At 32.8% G+C, this 25184-nt stretch overlaps 1 protein-coding gene across 1 annotated transcript; it reads right to left on the bottom strand.

Moving 5' to 3' along the window:
• Positions 1 to 326: 326 nt before the first annotated feature.
• Positions 327 to 2648, bottom strand: LOC147808520 (uncharacterized). The gene is made up of 2 exons (XM_087165196.1): positions 1993 to 2648; positions 327 to 793 (listed from the first exon to the last, which is right to left on the bottom strand). Exons 1-2 carry the CDS (start codon positions 2163 to 2165, stop codon positions 514 to 516), a joined length of 453 nt encoding a protein of 150 aa, XP_087021322.1. The 5' UTR covers positions 2166 to 2648; the 3' UTR covers positions 327 to 513.
• Positions 2649 to 25184: the final 22536 nt, after the last annotated feature.

The raw sequence follows: 25184 nt of genomic DNA, 5'->3' as shown, positions 1-25184 counted from the left end.
TAATTTTAAGCATTTTATGACATACTGCACAGTGCAGCAGGACACATTATATTAAGTTAACAATAATCATTACTGATTATTGTTATTATTACTGTTATAAATTCAGTTAAAAATGAAATCAATGTCATCAATCATTATTTTATTAAATTTTAAAATCAATTTTGTATGATTAAACAAGTTTTATTCCAAGTAAACTAACAAATGTGATGTTATTATGGAGCATAAAAATGATTATAAGTGATGTACAATCATAGCTGCCAATCAAGTAGATTTTATTAAATATACATTTAATCACAACTGTAGCAAACTGTGAATTATGTTTACTTGTACTTTCGAATAGGCATATAATTCAGATTTTTTAATATATGTAATGTAAGGTTTAAACTGATTTCTATAAATGAGGGTTGCTTCATTATATATTAGTAATAATTATTTAAATATTCAAGCAATAATCTGTACAAAAATTCTATTTCAATATAGATTTTTTTATGAAACTTACTCAGTTTTAGGTTATTATAATTTCAGATATTTTTTTTTAGCTTTACAATATTTAGATATTATTGCTTTTATATTTACCAGAAATCTTTCTTTTCCTTGGCCATCATCTATACAGAGGAATTTTCGGCCATCTGTTGTGTTCTGCCAATCTTCTGTTAGGTTAATTTCATCTACATTATGTGGCAAGGCAGGTATGAGAGCATGTCTGGCCCTGTACATCTTCTTTATTAGAGTGGTGAATCTGGGTATTGTGGCAGCAGCCTCCAGGGATGTTGCATGTTTTCCAACTGCTTCACTATTAAAATAAACAAAGTAAAAATCAACTTCAAATCAAATTATTAAGTGCTGTAATTATATATTAATTAATATATATTAATGTTATTAAAGAAATTTTATAATATTAATAAAAAATGTTATAAGTTTTTAAAATAATATTTTAATGTTATAATTTAAGATGTCGATAGAATAATTTCCTCAACAAAACTTTATGTTAATAAAATATTAAAAATAGAACATTGCTTAAAATTAAATTTCTTTATTCTTAGTTTGCATATATTTTTAGTTTTACATACTAAAATTAATTATTATTTTGAAAATTTTAATTTTTTTATCAATAGGGTGGGGTGGACACAAGAGAATATATATATATATTATCAAAATAAAAAAAGAAACTTTTTTGAAATTAGTTTGCATATATTTTTAGTTTTAGTTACTAATGTTGATTACAATTCTGAAAATTTAAATATTTAACAGAGATTTATCAATAGGGTGAGGTGGACACGTGCGAATTCACTATATATATATATATATATATATATATATATATATATATATATATATATATATATATATATATATATATATATATATATATATATATATATATATATATATATATATATATATATATATATATATATATATATATATATATATATATATATATATATATATATATATATATATATATATTATTAAAATAAAAAAAAGAAAATTTTTTAAATTATTAAAATAGATTATTAAGTAAAGATATAGATACATTGCTTTTTGTGCGACCTTAAATTTCCTTTTAGATAGTATTTAAATAACAATATATTATTTCATGCTTCATATAAAATTATATAACGAAATTTTAACTATAGATGTGTAAATTCCGTTAAAAAAGATTTTAGATATTTTATTTTGATTTCTTTATTTTTAATTTATTTGACCACATTCATAGTGAATTCCTACTTTAATTGATTACCATTATTGATAGTGAAGTCGTACCTCAATTTTCACTGGCAGATTAATATACAATAATATATAATTAATATTAATCTAAAATTATTTAGCTAATTAAATGTTATACGCATAGTTCTTAAAAATATTTAATTTTTATTAAATTTAACAAAATATAAATGCTAGATTTTTTTTATCCTTATTCGGAAACAAATGTAGTTAATTAAAAATGAACTTTACATTCATTATAAAGACAATCAAATAAAGACTTACTCGTACAATCTCTTGACAGGAACAGTATTTTGTTCAACAGCTTGTCTTTCCATTGCTATCGTAAACTCACATTCCCTGATCATCTTCGAATCATCTTCGTGATTATGGTGTCCTGCTTCAGAAATTATCTCATCGTTATGTGTTCGAAGTCTTGCGGAGCAATGAGGCGTCATGTGCCTACACCTCCATTATTCTATTCCCTTATTTGTCCTATGTAATTTATAGGTATGTTTGTTGTATACTAGAATCCTACCCCCTCTTCGGGGACTTAGGAAAAAAACATTTTTCCTTGCGACCGCACTTGTGGCTGACATTATTGCGAATGATCTACGATTATTCTACCAAGTACTATTTTCACTTAAGTCGCCAAATTACGATGCTAATTCTATGCCACTATTTACAAGCATGCCAAAATATTATATTAACCTTTTTTCATGGCTCTAACGGGAAAGCTAAAATATTCACGGCTTATTATCAAACGCGCCAGAACATACCCTTAAAAAGGATAACCCTATAGTCTGTGGGGGAAACATTTTCAGCGTGTTAGGTGGGTCATCTTGACCATCATTTAGTAGCAGGTGTTCCTTTGTAACACTCCTTACAATGCCTTTTGTTCATTTTGGGGGGAATAAGTTGTGACGGATCTTGCATGTCATCGTTGATGTCCTTATGGCACAAATAGGATCGGTGACCCGAGGCACATTTAACACATCTGGGAGGAGAACAGCAATTTCTTTGAGTGTGACCAAAGTTTTGGCATTTGAAACATTGAGTTGGACTGTTCCCTCCACGGAACCTTTCTATTTTCACCGGGACATCGCATATGCTGTTAATTGAGTAGATTTGTCGGTTATTTTCGGATTCTATTAGTATTATGAGAAAAAGTGGGAGGAGCCGATAGGCCTCGCCCACTTTTCTCTAGAACTGAATTACTTTCTGTGATTTAATGCCTTTCTTGTCCAATTCAGGGTAGATATAATCTGTAGGGAAACCCTCTGGAAGTCCACGTACCAGAACTTTTATGTGCTTGACTGGTTGAAGGGTTTCTGAAGATGTGGGCAGAACTGCGACTTCAATCGCATCCTCTATGGGTGGAGCTATGTAGGAGTTGACTGTTGCATCAGGTAGTGGCAAGGAGGTCGCGGCATCTATTAGTGAAGAAGAGATGCTTTCTGTAATCATGATTTGTGTATCCTCAATATTTTTGGCTTTGTTTTGCTTTTTCTTCTTCCTTTTTCGCTTTTTCGTAGGGGGCTCTGCATTATTTTTTAGCTGTATTTTCTGTATCGGTTGTCATGTCGCTTTTCTGTTCTAAAATTTTGCCTGCATCTTGAGTTTCCATAAATTGAGTTTTGAGTTGCGAGCAATCCTGGAGCTCTTTCGCTGTTGTTTCAATTTCTTCGTTGGTCATCCTTATCATTTCCATCCATTCTTCATATAACTTTCGTTCACCTGGACTCATGCTTTCCACATTTACCGTTGGTTCTCGTGAAGTCTTTTCGGTTTGCCATTTTCCGCCACGTGGATGATTTTGATATGTAGCCATATTGCGTGATTTGATTTTGTTGTCGAATTCTGTGGATTCCTCATTCGTCGTAGAGTCACTGAGGTTTTGACGCCCGGCATTCAACATTCATTGATTGATTGATTGATATGTAGGAAATCTCGGCGTTAAGCGCTTCTAACCGATTCATCTATACTGTTTTGGCATTTCGACTAGATGTCATATGCAGTTCTAAGATAGGATGATTCAACATTCTGGATCGTGTAATTTTGGCAAGGTACCTGCCCGCGCAAGCGGGCACTAGACCTCTGATCTGAAATATGCCCTAGGGCGACTGAGACTAATGGCATTGGAATTCAACATTCTCTTTCTCTCTTTATTTAACTAAAACTGGGTGCCTGGGCCGCGCAGCGGCCCCTAACCCATTCATCATGAAGTATTTACAAGTTGAATTAAAAAACATTTTGAATTATGCAGCATTTAGGTAGCATTACAAAAGATCAAGCATATTTGCTTGATAAATTAAACATGATTTGATATTTAATATAAGTCATGATTTATGCAATAATCAGAAATTTTCGTGAATATAAAAAGCACAATTGATATTTAAGCATTAATTGGTATTAAATTCGATGCAATCATAGGTTGTGATTAAAATATGAATTAAATTAATATATAAACAATTACAATTGATATTTTAGCATTGAATGGAATTTAAATTTGATGTATTCATAAGTTGTGATAAATTATGAGTAAAATTAGAATGTATGCAAATGCGATTGACAATTTAGCATTGAATAAAGTTAGAATTGTGTAATTTTAAGTTGTAAAACAAATATAACATGATATATGATAAATTTACAGAAGTTTTGTTTAATATTGGTGTCGTCATCTATCGGATACAGTTTGCAATTTAATTGAGCTGTTTTACTTTTTTCATTGAAGAAGAGTTTGATAATCTACATATTACTTTAATGCAAGAGTTCAGAATGAATAGTCCGGAATTGGGCATGACTATGACATTATGGAGCATTATCTCTAATGATTCTTTGCAGTAATTGGAGTACCTCTTCATTCTTTATGAGTTCTTGCAGTTCTTTTATTATTATGACAAGTCTGCGAGCCATATCGGCTGTTGTTGTGGAAATCGGGCGAGAGCCCTTCCTAGTGGGACGGGCTATGCACCCAGTGTAGTTTGCGGTGTGGGATTCACTACAATTGCAACATTTTGGTGGAGTGTGTCTGTCCTTTCTGCATTCATGGGAGCGATGATTGCCAGCGCATTTCACGCATCTTGAGGCAGCGTTGCATGATCTTTGAGTGTGGTGGAATGTTTGACAATTAAAACATTGAATTGGTCCACGACCCCCCCTAAATCTCTCTATTCTGACTGGAATACTTTGAATAGTGGTGATGGAGTTAATTTGATGATTTTGCACTGTATTTTTAAGAATTATGAGAAAAAGTGGGAGGAGCCTATAGGCCTCGCCCACTTTTCTCTTAAACTGTATGACTTTATGAGTTGTAATGCCTGTTTTTGCCAGTTGATGGGAGATCTCATCTGTTTTGTATTCTGTTGATAGTCCACGGAGTAATACTTTAATATGTATGGTTGGATGTGCTTGTGCAGAGGTTATGGGTGTGTCTGTTTCTTCATTGGGAACTTCCATGGGTGGAGCTATGTCGGAGTTGATTATTGTTTCAGATAGTAGCAAGGAGGTGGCGGCATCTATTGGTGAAGAAAAGGTGCTTTCTGTAATCATGATTTGTGTATCCTCAATATTTTTGGCTTTGTTTTGCTTTTTCTTCTTCCTTTTTCGCTTTTTTGTAGGAGGCTCTGCATTATTTTTAGCTGTATTTTCTGTATCGGTTGTCATTTCACTTTTCTGTTCTAAATTTTGGCCTGCATCTTGAGTTTCCATAAGTTGAGTTTTGAGTTGCGAGCAATCCTGGAGCTCTTTCGCTGTTGTTTCAATTTCTTCGTTGGTCATCCTTATCATTTCCATCCATTCTTCATATAACTTTCGTTCACCTGGACTCATGCTTTCCACATTTACCGTTGGTTCTCGTGAAGTCTTTTCGGTTTGGCATTTTCCGCCACGTGGATGATTTTGATATGTAGCCATATTGCGTGATTTGAGGAATTCAACATTCAAATATAGTGAAAACGTATCATAAAACATTTATCTTTTAAAAAATGGTAGTAAAATATTTTTTTTTCTTTCCTTTTTGTAGAAATTTAAAAATTAGCAACTCAAATATACCATTACGAAACAGAAATCCATGATGATGGTACGTATGATTGAAATTAATATCATAAATATGGAATTATAAAAAGTTATGCCCGTGAAAGCGTGCGTCTTCTATAGAATAATACAAAAGGTTCTTTAACACGTTCACGCCGGGGTGACCCACCGGTGGGTCACGTTAGATTGTCTCATCTTGGCAGCGCACCGGAGTAAGAACTGGTAAGAATAAATTTCATTTTTTAGTTTTTTTCCGGGAATAATAAAAATCCATAACTACCAATTGTTTTTAACGGATGCAATTTTTATACTGAATTGCTTCTTCGTCGTGATAAATTTCCTAACAGTGAATTGTTATTGTTGAGAATAGATTAACTCCTCCCGAATATTATCTAATATTGAAACAGTTCTTCTACCAGTATTTTCACTTTTCCCGGCGTGAACGCGTTAAAGAGAGAAAGTGGTAAAGGGATTACTTTTAAGCTCAGAGGTAAGGTTCTATGTATAGGCCAGTAAACTACTACGTTTCTCGCAAAATATTTTGCAGAGTGGTAGTCTTTCAAAAACCAAAGCTTACAGAATTTTGGAAATTCGCTAAAGTCTCATGTGGCGTCATGTATAGTCAAAGTAGCGTTGCATATGAACTTTTAAATCATTTTTATGTAGTGGTGCGGAAAAATAAGTTGAAATGAATAAAAAATAATACATTAAAACATAAACAAATAAATTTTTACAAAAAGCGTAGAAAGTTGGCAGCCCTGCGTATTCTTGCAAGAGATTTCTTAAAAGAGTTAAGTTATTTTCGCATTGTTGATATCAAATCGGCATTAAAGTTCGAACCAGGATTTTTAAATAACACTAGAGTGACTTGCGAAATGTCCCCACATCTCTGTTACGTAGGGCGTAGTAGGAACAGGGTAATAATATATTTCAGTTTATGATGCAATACGTTAGACTTATGTCTATGCATATGTTACACTAATGTAAAAAAGTTATTTTCAAAAGAACAGACAAATATAGCTATAGTGTATAAAAACCAAGATATGTAAATTATGAACCTGTAAATTCACGCAAAAAGTAAACCATAAAATATCATATGGAAATAAGAAGCTGTAGTTTTCTGAAAGCAGATCTGAATCCTTGCACCCGAACTAGCTAAAGTCAAATACTGGTATAAATGCCACAAAAAAAATTTAAAATAATTTATAGTGCAAATTATTATAATTTATGTTTCGAAAATTTATGTGATAAGTTAAGGTTATATGTTTTTAGCTATTATTAAAAGAGTCGACAAGTGCAGGGCTGCTACCTTTCTACGCTTTTTGTAAAAATTTATTCTGGTGGTATCTAAGTTTATGTTTTAACGTAAACATTTTAAAAAGCAAAGCCTTCAGAATATTTGGTAATGTTGCCAAAGTTTTAAAAGCCTCACCACGAAAGATCTGAGACAAAGTGCCGTTCCATATGAGCATTTAAATCATTGGTATAGAGTAGTGTGGAAAAATAAGTTTCAATTAATAAAAAATAAAGCAGTAAATCATAAGTTTAGCTACCACTAAAATAATTTTTTACCAAAAGTATCGAAATTTGGCAGCTAAGTCTTCAATGAAATATCGCATAAAATGGCACTTAACTGCATTTAACTCGTAATTACTCTCTCAAAGTGCAGCTGGAAAATTATCCTAACTGTTATTTATTTATTTCCTAACTCTATGAACTTATTAAAACTTTTACAGAAAGTGCTAGCATTCCTGATTTCACGTCATACCTATTTTTAATTAAGATAGCAATTGCCCACAAATTATAGAGCGTGCACTTGCTTTAATACTTTGCGAAATTGCATGATCTCAAGTATTGCTAAAATATTACAAATTTAATATTTACTTTTTTATATCTCTCATCCTGGTAGATTAAAAAATTTAAATTTAACTTTTATAGGGAAATAAAGTTTTCTCTTGTGTGGAATTTTATCAATTGTAATTAATATGAATCCAAATTTTTATAAGTTCAGCAAAAAGGACTTTTTTTTAATCCGTAAATTCTTTGCAACTCCTAAATAACGCTTTTATAAAGATAGTAATTTTCAATTTTTTTTAAAAATAACGCGATTCGTAATTGTTTCTTGCTTTGCTATTCAAAAAGAACGAAAGGAGTTTCTCTTAGACCCATTAGAAAATATAAAATACATTTCCTCAATCAAATATCTTCTCTTTTTGCATCCTGAAATTTTTGCCTTCAAATCCTCTAATTTTCTTCACTTTTTGCATCCTCCATATTTTTTGGGTGCAAAATTGTTTTTTTCTTTTCCGTTTTACAACTAATATGTAGGTGTTGTAAAAACAGTGATTACACTAATAACTACACTGGAGAATAATTCTTTGTTGCATTTATACAAGTACAATATTGATGTCAATATTTCAATTCTGAAATTATTTTTGTTCTGATGGTAACCGAATGTTTGCAAAATGATACTTTTCAGCTTAGTTGATTTTTTATATAAATGTAGAAAATTATGAAGAACTTATAGGTGTCTATACACACATATACTTTTGTCTGTTCCTTTGAAAATAACAAATGAATAATAACAATGAAAGTTCCTTTCGACCAAAAAAAAAATTGTCTGAATGTATTGCATCATAAACTGAAACGTAATAGAGCCTTCTTTTTACCACTCCTTACGTAGAAGAGAAGTGAGCACACTAGGCATTCACCCCTAGGAATTTTGCGAAATCCTGGTGGAGAATTTATTATTAAATTGGTTTGAAACTCTAGTTTGTAAAGAGAAACCGATTTCCATTGAAAATTTGAAGTCAAAGAGACGAAAATATCTAAAAACCAGTTCCAACAATTCACGTAGCAGAAAACAAACAAAAAACATAAATAAGTAAAAATTGTTCCCAAATGCAATGATTCTAATAGCTAAGAACTTATTCTTAGCGCCCCTATAGCTTATCTTAAAATATACTTATTTATTTCCGATATTTTAAGTTCTAACATCTGAATCATGATGACCACAACCGAGAAAAAATTTAAAAAATCATGACAAATATTTCTGGTCAAAAATCCGGAATTAGAAACAGTGTTGAGAACTCCTTAGAGCTGCTGTCAAATTTTGCCCAGCTGAGTTGCCGGTTGCTACACTGAAAATTGGCGATTCCCGCTTCCATTACGTTACTGTGAGGATCTTTTTAATCATAATAAATATGGAAATAATTTCAAACTTCGTTAGACAAGGCAAAATGCTGCCTTTTTTAACTACAAAGTTCTTTTTCGTGCATTTATTTTATTTTTGGGTGATGCACAGATTTAAATAAACATAAAATTTATTCTTGAACGTTAAATATAACTAAAAAGTATCATTTCGAATGAATGTTTTATTAAATGCTGATTAATATAACCTTCATAGAAAGTTTTCTAACTTAATTATTCGGAGAAAAAAACTTTGTAGAATTCAAAACATATAGGTGAGATTGAAAATTATATGCTTCATTATTCTCATTCTATTTTTAAAATAGTATCAGATAAAATGCAACTTGATTGCTTTCATCTCATGGTTACTTTTTCGAAGAGTAATTATCTTAGTTCTACGATTATCGTAGTTAGTTCTACGTTATCGTTATTAGTTCTACGAAAACCATAATGTTCAATCATCTGCCCACTTCTTACGTAACGAACAAATACTTTATTATAAAGATGTAGATGTAGTAAACACTCCAAAAAGTCTGTTGACTGTTGATGATGATGTGGGGGGATCTCTGCTACTCGCTTTTATCCCCTTTGCTGTAAGGTGTATTTTTGTGAGTTGAGTTGTTGATGCTGAAGATGATGACGATGAGGTGATGAGAGTGTACGCTGTTCTTGAAGAAGCGAAACAAGTTTACAGTAGAGATCAAAATTAAATATTTTCCAAAACACTTTTGGAGAGGAAGATTAGAAAAAATTAAAAACTAGCATTTGGTGGTTCCAATACTTTTGGAGAAACACGTTCATCAAAACAAAAAAATAAGAAAAACATACTCTTTTTCCCAGGCGCTCAGAGAGGCTTAAACTAAAACTTAAAAATTAGTGACTGCATTTAATTATGGATTTGAAAACTGGAGGCTAGAAACGCTTAGTTGAAATTAAAAAAACCACTAAATTTTTGAGAAGATTATCGTATTGGTTATAACTAAGAAGACGGTGAAGGGAGAGTGGAAAAACTCCGATTGAAGTGTTAGTCTCTGATGCTCGAACTTTTTGCATTCAAAGAGGAGGTGGATAGCAGATTCTGGAAGTTGACAATGGTCGCACAAAGGGGAGTCTACGAGCCCTATTTTTGCATAAATTTCGTTAAGTTGGATTGTGTTGCTTCGGAGACGCGAGATTAAGATATCGTATTTTCGGTTTGGGAGTTGATTGAGGGAAGTTTTATTAACAGGGTGATCAAAGGGGAAACGCTTGTGGTATTTTGAATTAGTCCGGAGGTTACTGAGTTCGCGGTTTGAGTCTAAAACTGCTGAATATGACAAGTCTTCAGGTGAGATAAAAGAGATGGCTCGAGGGGCATTGGTGGCGTGTTTGGCCAGCTTATCAGCGGTTTCATTGGGGGGGATGCCAACGTGTGCTGGTGTCCAGGCGATCGTGATTGATTTCACTTTTGCACTTGCTGAAACAATCTTGTTTTGTAAGAGGAGGATGCTGTGAGGGGATTTATGGGTGGCTGAGATGAGGGCAGTGATTGCGGACTTACTGTCCGATAAAATAACGTAATCTAGATACTCGGTAGTGAATTTTGTGACTGCTAACCAAATCGCTAAAACTTCTCCGGTGAAAACTGAGTTAATAGGATGGATTTGAGAGATATAAGACATGTTGTTCCTTGAGTTAAAAGCCGCAATACCTGTGTTCGTACTGGATTTTGAGGCATCGGTAGCCAGGATGACAGAGTCTTTCCAAAGGGTGTGGAGGGTTTCCTGATAGAGAGGGAGGATTTCGTTGGGATTTTTCGTAGTTTGAAAAGGAAGATCGTGTACAAAAAGACAGAGGTTCGGGAGATCTGTGAGGAAAACTGGAATGTGGAAGGGGATGATATTGAATTTACTTATGCCTTTTTGGCTGAAGATGTCCTGAAATTTGAGGAAAAGGTGGGGTTTCTTTTTAAGTCTAGTAAAATGGAATTTATGCAAAAGGCGATTTATTGGGGAGTGAGAGCCAAGGGAACAGTGACGGAGGTAGAATTTTTTAGCTGCTAAAACAAGTCTGTGTGAGATTGAAGTAGTGCCGGCTTCTCTGTGGAGGATATGAATTGGAGTCCATCGTGGGAGGCCCGTTGCTGCGCGGAGGCTAGAGTTGTAGATTGTTTCAATTACTCGGAGATGTGATTTTGGCGCAGAGAAGAGGATTGGGCTGCCATACTCTAAGATACTTCTGATTGTGGCATTTACAATCTGAATGAGGTGGTAGGTTCGAGACCCCCACTGAGTGCTAGAGATGCAGTGGAGTGCATTAATTTTTTTTAAACATTTCTTTTTTAGGTATTGAAAATGACCGAGGAAAGAAATGTTTGCAGTGTAATGGATGCCGAGAATTTTGATGGAATTAACTTGGGGAATTCGTTCGTTAAAAATTGTTAACTGAATCGTAGGTGACAGACGTTTGTTAGAGAAATTAATAGTTGCACTTTTTGAGGGTGAAATAGCCATTTTACACTCTGTGCACCAAGTTTGAATGGTGATGAGGGCATCTTGAAGTTTAGCAATAACCCTGTCAAAAGATTTTGCAGCATAGTAAATGTAGATGTCATCAGCGAACACAAGAATTTGAACTCCAGTGGGAAGGTGTTTGTGAATGTCTTTAAGGTAAAACATAAAAAGAAGGGGGGAGAGGACACTGCCCTGCGGAAGGCCCTGGGGTTGCTGAAAATCTTTAGACCGGGTGTTGCGCCAAGAGATGTAGAAGGTTCTATCGGAGAGAAAGTTTTGTAAGAAAAGTGCTGTTTTTCCAGATATGCCGACCGAGAGGAGTTTGGTGAGGAGACCATCAATCCATACGTTGTCGTATGCCGAGACTAGATCGAGAGCAACACAAACGATAAATTTTCTCCGTTCACGTGCTTCTCGTATGTCATGGTAGAGTATTGAGTGAGTTGTATTACAGTCACGAAAGGGGAGGAAGCCAGTGTGGGAGGGGGGGAAGATATTTTGCTGAAGGCAAAAATTAAGGAGCCTTTGTAAAAGCATACGTTCGTAGACCTTGGCGAAAGTCGAAGTGAGAGCAATAGGTCTGTAGCTGAGAATTTCTGATGGGTTTTTTCCTGGTTTTAAGATCGGAACGATTTTTGCTTGGGTCCATGAACATGGAGGTTGGGCTGTATCTTGAACGACATTAAAAAAGTTAAGGAGCTTAGTTGGGTAACGGGAGTGAATAAATTTAATGAGAGTAGCCGGAATGCGGTCTGGCCCGGGTGCCGTGTTCTTTGTTCGACGAATAGCTGCTTCCAGTTCGGTAGACGAGAAAGGGGTATCCAAGTGGCTGTAGCCTGTACCCCAGAATGAGAAAGGGATTGGACAGGGGCTTTGAGCATGAAAAAGGTGCTCCCCAAAAAGGTTCGCTTGGGCGAGTGGGCAGGTGATAGCTGTCGCTTGGTGGGTTAAAATCAGGTTTTCGGAGGGAGCAGAGGAATTTCGAGTTGAGATACTTTTTAAGATTTTAAAAATGTTTTTTGAGGAACCTAAATTGGAACAAATTTTGTCCCAATAGATTCTTTTTCTGATTTTAATGTATTGGCGGAGTTGAGCGGAGTAGTGTTTGTATTTAAGCCAAAATGAGGATGAGACTTGTTTTTTAGCCTTACGCAAAAATTTGCGCTTTTGACCTAGCAGAAACGCGCATTTTTTATCCCACCACGGAGTCGTGGGATGCGGGGAAAATTTTGTAAATCGGGTATTATCTTTGACTACGGAATTGCAAGTATCTTCTATGTTCTTTGCGTTGAAGTTGTTATTTGACAGAGCTTGAGTGATTTCATTTTGTGCGTTTCGCAAATGGAGGTACGGGCGTGGGATGTTAGGGTTGTTTAAGGAGAATTTAACTTTGGTAATAATTGGAAAATGGTCACTATCAAAAGGGTCTGGGAAGACAGAGTAAGAAGATTTCTGGTAAAGTTCAGGGGAAACTAGGGTAAGATCTAATAATGACTGTTGATGATGTGGGCCGCCAAAGTGGGTGGGAGTATTTGTATTCAAAATAGTAATATTATTTGTTAGGATCCAGTCGAGAAAGATGTCAGCAGTTTGGGAGCAAGAGGCAGAGCCGAGGGCTCGGTGTCTTACGTTAAAATCTCCGACGATGATGAAGGGTTTTTCAATATTGGGAAGGAAATTTTCCAACCATTGTGAGGAGTAATTACCGTCTGGTGAATAGATATTAACTACCGTGATTTGTCTATTATTAACTTGAATTTTTACACCGAGGGTCTCAATTCGGGAAGGGGGGAGATTATGGAAATAAATTCTTTGAAATGGGATATGTTTTGAAATAGCTAAGAGGGTGCCACCACCTCTATGGTTAGGGGGGTCACGATCTTGTCGGAGAGTAATTTTATTTTTAAAGTTAATTTGATCATCGCTTTGAAGGAAGGTTTCCTGAATTGCGATAATATCGGCTTCTGAAAAGATGTTTTGACTCAGCCAGTAGCGTTTATTTCTAAGACTGCGAGCATTCCATTGCACTATATTAAATATCGGAATTGACATAGTTTATAAGAAATAAAAATAAAAGTTGTTTTTTTTTTTAAAGTTTTTCTAAACGCCTGGGACAGAGTATGTATGTAGTAAGGTAAGAGTTTTTTTTTTTTTTTAAATTAAAGCCTTTTCTTAAGGCACAAGAGATAATTCATCCTCATCGTTGTTCAACGGTATTAGAGGCATTGATAAGGAGTTGTCCATAGGTATAGGCAGATCTTGGACTATAGGGTGATCAGCTGTTAGGAGAGGATTTGTAGTGAATTGCACATAAGTTGGGGGTGAGTTTGATTTCTTCTTCTTTTTTGCCCGTTCTGGAGAGAAGTCGGACGAGTAGGATGAGATTTTTGTTTCTGTGATTGCACCCTGGGCAGTGGTGCTTCGTTGGATGTTAGTTATCGCGGGGATAAGAATATTATTTATGGAAGCAGGCAAATTCTCAATTTGGGCTGCCAGTATAGAAACTTGTTTTGCGCAGGTATTCTCGACTAGCTGTTGCATGGAACCCGCGAACTTATTAAGTTCCGATTTTAGCTCTGCTCGGGTAATGTATTCTCCTGGCACAGACTGAGTTATTTCTGCGTATGAGGGCTTTTTCAAATAAGCTATTCTTCTAGCTTCACTCATCGGAACATGATGGGTAGACTTAATTCTCATTAGTTTCTCAAAATTTAAAAATGCAGGACAATCACGCTGAATTGGATTATGGTTGCCGTTACAATTTCTGCAGCACTGGACCCTAGTACACGGGCCCTGATGTTCGGAAGAAAGACCTCCACAGTTGTGGCATCTGGTTGGGGATTTACAGTATTTATCGGGGTGGCCGAAACTCCAGCAGTTTTTGCATAGGGTAACGCTATCTTGGAAGAGTTTAGTCTCATAGTATTGATACCAGAGACGTATTTTCTCAGGGACAACAGTACCTAAGACATTGAAAAGGATTGTGGTTGTCGGTTTCCCTTGTTTTAAGAACCGACGAATTTCTAGAGCTTGTGTCTTGTTTTCAAAATTGAACTCCCGACTAATGTCCGAAACCGAAGTTTCAACAGGAAAGTTCCTGAGAATGAATTTGGAGGAAATGCATTCTAGAAGGCGTTTAACTGCTACAGGAATCTCTAGGATTGTTTTTATCTTTAAGATGTATTTTGCAGTTTCTAAGTCGTCACATTGAATAAGGAGCGACCCGCTTTTTTGGAATCTAATACTTTTAATTTTTTTTGTCGGTACAGAAGCATTTAGGTCTGCTTTAAGGCGTACTGGTGAGGTCTGAGGTATAGCACTAGATTTTTCTTTTGCTTCAATATTAAACCAAAAGTCTGCTGAGCCGTTGTTTTTAGCATGAGCCAAAATATCTTCTATGGGCTCCTTGGAGCACCACTGGTAGTCTAGGAGATTGGTCATTTTGACCAGATGGCCCCCAAAAGGTAAAGAGTAAAAGTAGCTTACCTGTTTTTTGGTAATCCTGAAATAAGGAGGGAGATTTTTAACATCTAACTATAAATGCATGGATGTTCGCTTATTATCCAACAAAAAAAATGATATTCAGAAAATAATAAAAATTCGAAATAGAAACTTAAACGTGGCTTTTCTTTAGTCACATTACTCTCGCTAAAACCTAGTTATTAACCAACTGACTTCATGAAAAAGCTTCGGAAAACATCAATCTCCAATTGAAAACTCCAACTCTAACACTACTACGATCAACACAGTAAGTTTTAAAGTCGACACGTCCGCTCGGAATCAAAAACCTGAACTCAGGTCAACTCAATAACTTTTTAATAATCTCCAAAAAGTCAAAGAAATTAAAAATATATGTTTACTTTTTTATATCTCTCATACTGGTAGATTTTAAAAATTCAAATTTAGCTTTTATATGGAATTGAAGTTTCCTATAAGGTGAAGTTTTAATCAATCGTTATTAAAATGAGTATAGATCTCAGTGAGGTCAGTAAAAAACGTATAATTTTTTTTATAATGCTTTAGGAAAGACAGCATTTCATTTTTAGCAAAAGAAACACTATTCACATTGCTGTTCCAAGACGACGAAAGGGGTTTCTCTTAGACCCATTAAGAAATATAAAATACATTTCCTCAATCAAATATCTTCCCTTCTTGCATGCTGCTATTTTTACCCTCTAATCCTCCTTCACTTCTTGCATCCTCAAATTCCCCCCCCCAATCCTTTAATTATCCATATTTTTTTTTCATCCGATCCTCCAAATATCTTCACTTTTTTCATACTCCAATTTTTTACCTCTAATCCTATAAATATCTCCACTCCTTGCGTCATCAATTTTTCTCTCTCTCTAGTTCTCCAAATATATTTACTTTTTGCATTCTCCAATTTTCTTGGTGTAATTTTTTTTCTTTTATAAGCAAATGTGCATGCATTTTAAAAATAATGAACATACTAATAACTAAACCGAGGAATAATTTGTATCGAATCATAAACTGAAATGCATTATGCCCTTCTTTCTGTCACTCCTTACGTCGAAGAGAAGTGGGGACACTAAGTATTCACTCGAGGGAATTTTAGGAAATCATGGTGAATAATATATTATTAAATTGATTAAAAACAGTAGTTTGCAAAGATAAATGTATTTTCCTAGGAAATTTGAAATCAAAGAGATGAAAATATCTAAGATCAGTTCCAACAATGCACGAAGCAGAAAAAAAAATTATAAATAAATAAAATTATTCCCCAATACAATTAATCTAATATCTAAGGACTTAATTTCACCTCCTCTATAGCTTTACTTAAAATATACTTATTTAATTCAGGCCACGGTATTTTAAGTCATAAAATCAGAATCATGATGACCACAACAGTAGTGAATTAGGAAAAATTAAGTGCCAGTATACATGCAACAAATAATTTGTTTTCTCGCAATATTTGATATTTTAAAGAAATGCAGCTCATGTAGTAAAAACTGAAATCATCCGTTGTCATTTTCCTGAAATTCTTTTGTCTGACAAAACATTTTCAGAGATGCAAACTTTTGCATCGTCTTGTAAAAAGATATTATGAAAGGGAAACGAATTTTAATTTATTTTTAGTTTAGTATTCAACCTTTTAAGAAATTTTTCCACCACTTCACATCAAAGAATCAGATAAAATGCAACTTGAATACTTTTGGTTACTTTTTCAAAGAGAAAGTGTAATTATCTTAGTTCTACGAATTAAACATCTAATTTAATAGAACTTATCAAAAATCAATTCCCCACTTTAATTGAGCATCTTACCCACTACTTATAGATAACGAGCAATTGCTTTTATTTATATACAGTATTCAAAAAACTATATTCAGCTGGTTAATGAAAGTACAATTACATTTTTACTTTTTTACATCTCTCATACTGGTAGTTTTTAAAAAAATCAAATTTTGATTCATATGGAGATGAAATTTCCCATTAGGTAAGGTTTTTACCAATTGTTATTAATATGAGTATAAATCTTTTATAAATTCAGTAAAAAACGTGTAAAAACTATTTTTTTTTATCCGTAAATTCTTTGCAACTTCAAAATAGCGTAAAGACAGCATTTCAGTTTTTGAAAAATACCACTATTCGTAAATGTTTCTCGCATTGCTGTTCGAAGAGGATGAAAGGGGTTCTCTTAGACCCATTAAGAAATACAAAATTCATTTCTCCAATCAAATATCTTCACTTCTTGCATCCTGAAATTTTTTCCCCTCCTATCCTTTAAATATCCATTAATTTTTTTTCCACCTGATCCGCCAAATATGTTCACCTTTTTCATACTCCAATTTTTCCCTCTAATCCTATAAATATCTTCACTCCTTGCGTCCTCCAATTTCTTTTTCTCTCTAATTCTACAAATATAATTACTTCTTGCATCCTCCAATTTTCTTGGTGCAATTTTTTTTCTTTTATAAGCAAATGTGTATGCATTTTAAAAATAATGAACATACTAATAACTACACCAGATAATAATTTGTAACTCATCGTAAACTGTAACGCATTATCGCCTTCTTCCTGCCAGTCCTTACGTCGAAGAGAAGTGGGGACACTAGGTATTCACTCAAGCTAATATTAAGAAATCCTGCCGAAGGATATATTATTAAATTGGTTAAAAACTGCAGTTTGTAGAGATAAACTGATTTCCGGAGGAAATTCGAAATCAAAGAGATGAAAATATCTAAGATTAGTTCCAACAATTCACGAGGCAGAAAAAAAATTATAAATAAATAAAAATTATTCACCAATGCAATTAATCTAATATCTAAGGACTTAATTTTACCTCCTCTATGGCTTTACTTAAAATATACTTATTTAATTCTGGCCACGGTATTTTAAGTTATAAAATCAGAATCATGATGACCACAACTGAAAAAATTTAAAAAGTCATAACAAATGTTTTTGATCAAAGATCTTGAAAGTGTTAAGAAATCTTTAGAGCTTACGTGCTGCTGTCAAATGTTGTCCAGATGGGTTGCCGGTTGCTACACTGAAAATTGGTGATTCTCGCTTCCATTACCATACCTGTTAACTTTTAATCTCTTCCATTACGATTTCTGCCAGTGGTATTAAAGTGGAATTAAAATTTCAATTTTAAGCAAATAAAAGTACGTGGTATTTGAGAAAGCTTAAGCTGACAACCATGATAGTAACACGTATTTATATATATGTCCAATTTTTTCAAGAATAGTGGTGATTAAATTCATTTAAAAATTAAGTTTATAAACGAAAAAAGTAGTATATATTTACTACCACTTTAAATATGGAAATAAAACTTTACGCCGACTGCGTAAAAGTTGGCAGGTATGCATTACGTTACTGTGAGGACTATTTTAATCATAATAAATATGGAATTAATTTCAAACTTCGTTAGACAAGGCAAAATGCTGCCTTGTTTAACAACAAAGTTCTTTTCCATACATTTATTTTATTTTATGAGTGATGCATAGAATTAAATAAATATAAAGCTAAAAATTATTTTTTTACGTAATTCTTAATCTAAAGTTTCATTTTTAACGAATGTTTTATTAAGTACTGATTAATATATATTTCATAGAGACCTTTTCTGACCTCATTATTCGGAGAAAAAAAAATTTGGTGATTTCAAAATATGTAGGTGTGAGTTTGAAAACTATATGCTTCATTATTCTTATTCTGTTTTGAAAATAATTTAATATAATAGTTTTTTTTTGCAGAGCTAAGATATTTTCGCATCGTTGATTTCAAATCAGCAACATAGTCCTAGCAGTGATTTTTCAAATTGCACTAGTGTGTCTTGTTAAGTGTCTCTACAGCTCTGGTACGTAGGGCATGGTAGGAACTAGGTAATAATATATTTCAGTTTGGGATGCAATACGATAAACTAGTATCTTAAGAGTTATTTTCTAAATGACAGACAAATATACAAACATACACAGAGTATATGTTCTTATTAAACATAAACATTCTGATAAAAAATAAAATAAATATCATACTAAAAAAAAAAATATACTAGCTTTCCGAACAAAAATAATTTCAGATCTGTAATCCTTTCACCCGAATCAGCTAAGATCTAGTTCTTGTACACATGCAACAAAACAATTCGTTCCACTAATTTATGGTACGAATTGTTGTAATTTATGTTTCGAAAATTTATGATGAGATATATTAAGGTTATATACTTAAAGGAGGCGACAAGTGTATGGAATTTATATAAACCATTACGTTTTTCAGACCTGCAAATTCAGACATAAGCTAAACTTAAAAATATCATTTTGAAATCAAACAAAACTTATTTTAGTTTTGAAATTCCCTCACCTTTTCCTACTTTGAATTCAGATATGACAACTGCTCAGCGTCAGCAAATGTTTTAATAAATTAAGTAATAAATTACGAATAATAAGGATTATTGCATCCACTCTTTAAAGGTATCACCATGTGCTAACTAGAATAAAGTTGCATTTTATATGATTGTGCATTGACTTTTTTTTATATATAGTGATAGAAAATTTACTTAAAATGAAAAATACTAAAGCAAGCATAACTTTAACTTTATTAGAAAACAACTTTTTTGCAAAGCGGAGCAAGTTGGCATATCTGTGAATTAGGAAAAGTTAAGTGCCAGTATACATGCAACAAATAATTTGCTCTCTAGTAATATTTTAAAGAAATGCAGCTCATGTGGTAAGAACTGAAATCATATGTTGTCATTTTCAGTAATTATCCTGAAATTCATCTGTCTGACAAAACATTTCCAGAGATGCCAACTTCTGTATCGTCTTGTAAAAAGGTATTTTATAAGGGAAATTGAAATTTAAGTTATTTTTAGTTTAGTATTCAACCTTTTAAGAAAATTTTCCGCCATTTCACATCGACATATCATATAAAATACAACTTTATTGCTTTTATCTCGTGGATACTTCTTCCAAGAGTAAGTGTAATTATCTTAGTTCAACGATTTATAACATTTAATTTGTTTTTGTTACCTATTTAATAGAATGTAGAGAGAAATTGAACCTACTTTTGCTAAATTTGCCCACTACTTACATAGCGAGCAATTTTTTCAATTAATTTCCGAAGTACACAAGTATATCCAGGAATTTATAGAATTACAAATATATATATTCTTTTTTTGATGTTTTATACTGGTAGTTTAAAAAAAATAAAATTAAGCTTTAATATGGAATTAAAGTTTCCTGTTCGGTAAAGTTTTAATCAATCGTTATTAACCCTTTCGCGCCGAGTGTCACAAATATGTGCCAGCATAAAACCGCATCAATCAGGGTAAAAAGATAAAGCTGGTAATCAAAGTATTTCTTTAGCAGTTTATTTGTGGGCGGAGTTATAATTGTTTGACTTATTTAATTCACCATTACTTTGTTCAAAATAAATCTATTTAGTTATGCTTTGAATTAACATTGATTATATATAAGATTAAACTAACAATAATTAAAGTAAGAGCAAAGTAAGTCTGTCAAATTAGAAACGACTACATTTAAGTTTCCGTTTTATACTTAATTACAACTTGATTCTGATTTTGTACGAATGCTTTTCTAAATCACCCGTCCCCAAGGGGTTAATATGAGTATAGATCTTTGTGAGTTCAGTAAAAAAAGTATAAAAAATGTATTTTTTTATCCGTAAATTCTTTGCAACTCCAAAATAGTGCTTTAGTAAAGACAGCATTTCTTTTTTTGCAAAAATAACATTATTCGTAATTGTTTCTCGCATTGCTGTTTGAAGAGGACGAAAGGGTTTTCTCTCAGACCCATTATGAAATATAAAATACATTTCTCAAATCAAATATCTTCACTTCTTGCATCCTGAAATTTTTACCCTCAAATCTTCCTTCACTTCTTGCATCCTCAATTTTTTTCCCCTCCATTCCTTTAATTATCCATTCATTTTGATCATCCGATCCTCCAAATATCTTCACTTTTTTCATGCTCCAATTTTTCCCCCTAATACAATAAATATCTTTAGTACTTGCGTCCTCCAATTTTTTTTTTCTGTCTAATTCAACTTTTAGACATTATTTACTTCTTCTATCCTCCAATTTTATAGGTGTAATATTTTTCTTCTTTTATAAACAAATGTGTATGCATTTTAAAAATAGTGAACATACTAATAACTACACCGGGGAATAATTTGTATCTCATCGTAAAATGAAACGCATTATAGCCTTCCTACAACTCCTTACGTCGAAGAGAAGTGGGGACATTAAGTATTCATTAATTTTACAAAATCCTGGTGAAGAATATATTATTAAATTGGTTAAAAACTGTAATTTGTAAATATAAACCAATTTTCCTAGGAAATTTGAAATCAAAGAGGTGAAAATATTAAGATCAGTTCCAACAATTCACGAAGCAGAAAAAAATTATACATAAATAAATAAAAATTATTCCACAATGCAATGAATCTAATATCTAAGGACTTAATTTTACATCCGGTATAGCTTTACTTGAAAGATACTTATTTAATTCTAGACCAGTGTTTCCCAATCTTTTTTGTGCCATGCCCCACCTATGCCTTTCTAAGATTTTTTTGCCCCCCTATGTAACATATACATAATTTTTAATATTAAAAAAAATTTAATTGTTCGTTTAAGAATCTTAAATTATGGGTTTTAGGAAGAAATCACTAGGAAATAGTTAACGAAAGACAGTAAGTAAATTTTCAAAACACATAATGAAAAACTATATTCTAAATAATTTTAATAAAGATTTTCCTATAATAATTTAATATTTTAATTTAGTGAGATCCTTGCGCTTGATGCACAGAGATTTTATGTTAGGTTCTGATTTGGTTAGCTTCAGTTTCAAGTCACCCCGTTTTTTTTTATATCCAGACGATTTCTTTTTTTTAACCAGTAAATCATTTACAGCACTAAATCCACATTCAGCTAAATATGAAGATGGAAACGGTAACAATAGTTTTCTTGCACAGTTGGTTGAATTTGGTTATTTGATTTCTGTTTCCTCACAAACCCATGCCATCACTCCTTTTATATTAAATGAAGTTTTAACTGACTCATCATTTTGCATTTCTGCGAGTTCTTCTTGATACTGCATATTTGATATATCAGACAAATCCACTAGCATTGACTGCATCATCCATGTAGGAAAATCAATTTGTTTTAAATCAAAAAATCCTTCTTTTAAATCGGCCGATAGAATTTTCTGATGATCGACAATAACAATTAAAGCGGTAACATTTACTTCACATTTTTGAGTCAATGAAACTGTTCAATGTTTTTGTTGTTAATATATTTCTGTCATAACTCAATAAGGGTAATAAAACCCAATATCCTCGCTTTTGCATTATTAAGAGTTTTATTTGTTCCTTGAAGTTGCTTATTTAATCTATTTAGTTTTTCAAAGATATCGGCTAAATGACTCACAAATGCTTTACAATCGACTGTTAACAGGTACTTCATTTCAGGTTTGCCACTAAAAAAAATCACAAAGAGTATCAAACAGTTTCATAAATCTTTTCAAGAAGTTCCCTATAGAGAGCCATCTTACTTCAGTGTGAAGCAAAAGTCTCATATGGTCTGTTTTTTTTCTTCACAAAATAGCTTGAAGAGACGCTCACATTAGTTTTAATAGCATTGATACACTTTATTACTGAATGTAGTACTTCATTTAGAAGAGGCGAGATGTTTTTAGCTACCAAGTTTTCCCTATGTACAAAAGTCATTCCTGGATTCTCATCTTTCTTCAATTTTAAGCAGCCATTTTTCTTGCCCATCATATTAGGAGCACCATCTGCAGCACAAGATGTTATATTTTTCATTGGTATATTATTGACATCTAAGTAGTTTTTTAACTTATTATATATATCTTTGGAGGTAGTGGTGCTTTCTAATCTCTTGCAGATCAACATTTCTTCAGCAAAATGCCCTTTATCAATATATCTTACATAAGTTATCAATACTGTCACACTGTCTAACAAAATTTATTCATCCGTTTGCACTGAGAATTTTCTAGTTTTCAGCTTTTCAACAAGTTGTTTTTCAATATCTTCACTCATTTCGTCTATTCTTCTGCTAACAGTGTTGTTGCTGAGTGGCATAGCTTTTACAACTTTGTCAAGAACCATTTTAAGAAATGCTGATATTGACGGTTTTATTAAATTCTTTCCTATAGTATGATTTTTTCCGGGAATCCACGCGTAGCCTGCCGTCTGCTGCAGAGAGGTTAACTTGATGACGCCAAAAACCCAGTTGATATTTTGTTCTCGTCAAACGAATTTATAATATTTATTGGCCGCAATTATTTAAGAATTTGCTATTTTCTTTCAATTTCGGCACCGAAATCTAACATTGCATTTAAATGGCCCTGAGCAAAAGGGTTAAACTCATGTAGAGTCCATTTTCGAATTGCCCTCCTTAGTAATCAGATTGCCCCCCGGTGGGTCGTGGGCCCCACGTTGGGAAACACTGTTCTAGACGCTGTATTTCAAGCTATAAAATAAGAATCATGATGACCACAACTGAGGAAAATTTGAAAAGTCATGACAAATATTTATGAGTAAAGATCCTGAATTAGAAAGAGTGTTGAGGACTCTTTAGAGCGCACGTGCTGTGGTCAAAATTTGTACATCTGGGTTGCAGTTGCCACACTGAAAATAGGCGATTCTCGCTTCCGCTTCGTTACTTTGATGATTTTTTCTTGATCATAATAAATATGGAAGAAAATTCAAATTATGTTAAACAAAGAAAAGTGCTGATTTCTTTTAACTATGAAGTGCTTTTTCATACATTTTTTTTTAAATTTTATAACTGATGCATAAAATTAAATAAATACGAAACTTAAAATTATTTCTTGAACGCTAAGTCTTATTCCAAAGTTTAATTTTGCAATGAATGTTTTATTAAATACTAATTCCTTCATAGAAAGATTCCTTCATAGAATACTGATTCCTTCTTCTATACTTATCCTTCATAGAAAGCTTTCAGACTTAGTTATTTGAAGAAAAAAACTTAAGTGAATTCAAAACATATAGGTGAGATTAAAAATCATATGTTTCATTTTTCTTATTCTCTTGCTGTTTTCAAAATAATTTAACATAACAGATTTTTTTACAGTTCTAAGATATTTTCTCATCATTAATTTCAGATCAGCAATATAGTCTAAACCAAAAATTTTCAAATTACACTCGAGTGACTTGCTAAGTGTCCCCACAGTTCTGGTACATAGGGAGTGGTAGAACCATGGTGGTAATATATTTCTGTTTATCATGCAATACGTTACACTCATATCTGAAGTGTCACTTTCAAAAGAACAGACAATTATATAAACATAGATAGAAGATATATAAACCTATAGATGTTTCCTCTTAAACCTTTCCATTCTGTCTAAAAATCAAATAAATAAAAATAAAATGAAATAAAAAATAAACTAATTATATCATTTAAAAAAAATATTAAATTAGTAAAACTAGCAAAGCTAATTTCAGATTTTAAGTCCTTTCCCTCGAATCAGGTAAAATCATGTACAGTCCGCAAAAAAAAAAGATATCACCCTGAATAACTTTCGTTCTAATGATCGGATTTTCACGAACTAAGTGTCAATCTTAATGGTTCCGGTGGGGTGACCTCAAATATGCTAATTAATTAGTGCTAACTATTAATTAAGTTACGAAATCAGACACAAAAGCGCACTTTCTCAGAATAAACATGTAATTTTTTTTACAAATTTGAAATCCAGACACTTGAATTAAGGGGGTCAGACAAAATTTTGAAATAATTGGGTCTTAAATTAGGCCACAATAAATGTTTATATATTTGGCGATAGTCCAGAAAACCGCCAAAAAAAGTCGCCTGCGCAAATTAATATTTTAAGGTAACCCATTGACTAATTCAAAAGAAGAAGACTTAATTTCACTAGGTTGCTAGGCAACCAATTTCTGACTGCAAAAAAAAAAAATTTCCATAATGCTCTGTGATTGCTCGGAGAGGTTTAATTCGCGATCGCAACGAACTATAGGGGGCGTTGTTGTATGAGACTAATACCTGCGATTTCTATATGAACAGTCATTCATTTACTCTAGGGACGTCTTTAATGTAGCGTGTAGCATTGCAACGTTCCTTCTTTATCGTGGCTCATTAAATTTAAAAAAGAAAAATGTTTAATATCCTTTCTTATGCAAACGAAAACAAAATGGTATCTCTTTTTTTTTTAGAGAAGGAACATCCAAAACACATCGGAAAAATATTTGCACATAAACAGAAAAAAATATGTATATTCTTATAAGAGT

The sequence above is a fragment of the Parasteatoda tepidariorum genome, chromosome 5, assembly GCF_982258835.1.
Source record: "Parasteatoda tepidariorum strain Cologne lab strain chromosome 5, Ptep-v5.0, whole genome shotgun sequence".
In the NCBI taxonomy this organism is placed as follows: domain Eukaryota; kingdom Metazoa; phylum Arthropoda; class Arachnida; order Araneae; family Theridiidae; genus Parasteatoda; species Parasteatoda tepidariorum.
Note: the sequence above shows the minus strand (reverse complement) of the source record. Positions and strands in the feature narration are given on the sequence as shown.

Excerpts from the sequence above, each read along its gene's own strand:
- LOC147808520 (XM_087165196.1), bottom strand. The coding sequence starts at position 2,165 with ATGACGCCTCATTGCTCCGCAAGACTTCGAACACATAACGATGAGATA. Across the intron at positions 794-1,992 it reads CCTGTCAAGAGATTGTACGA|TGAAGCAGTTGGAAAACATG; the intron begins GTAAGTCTTTAT and ends TTATTTTAATAG.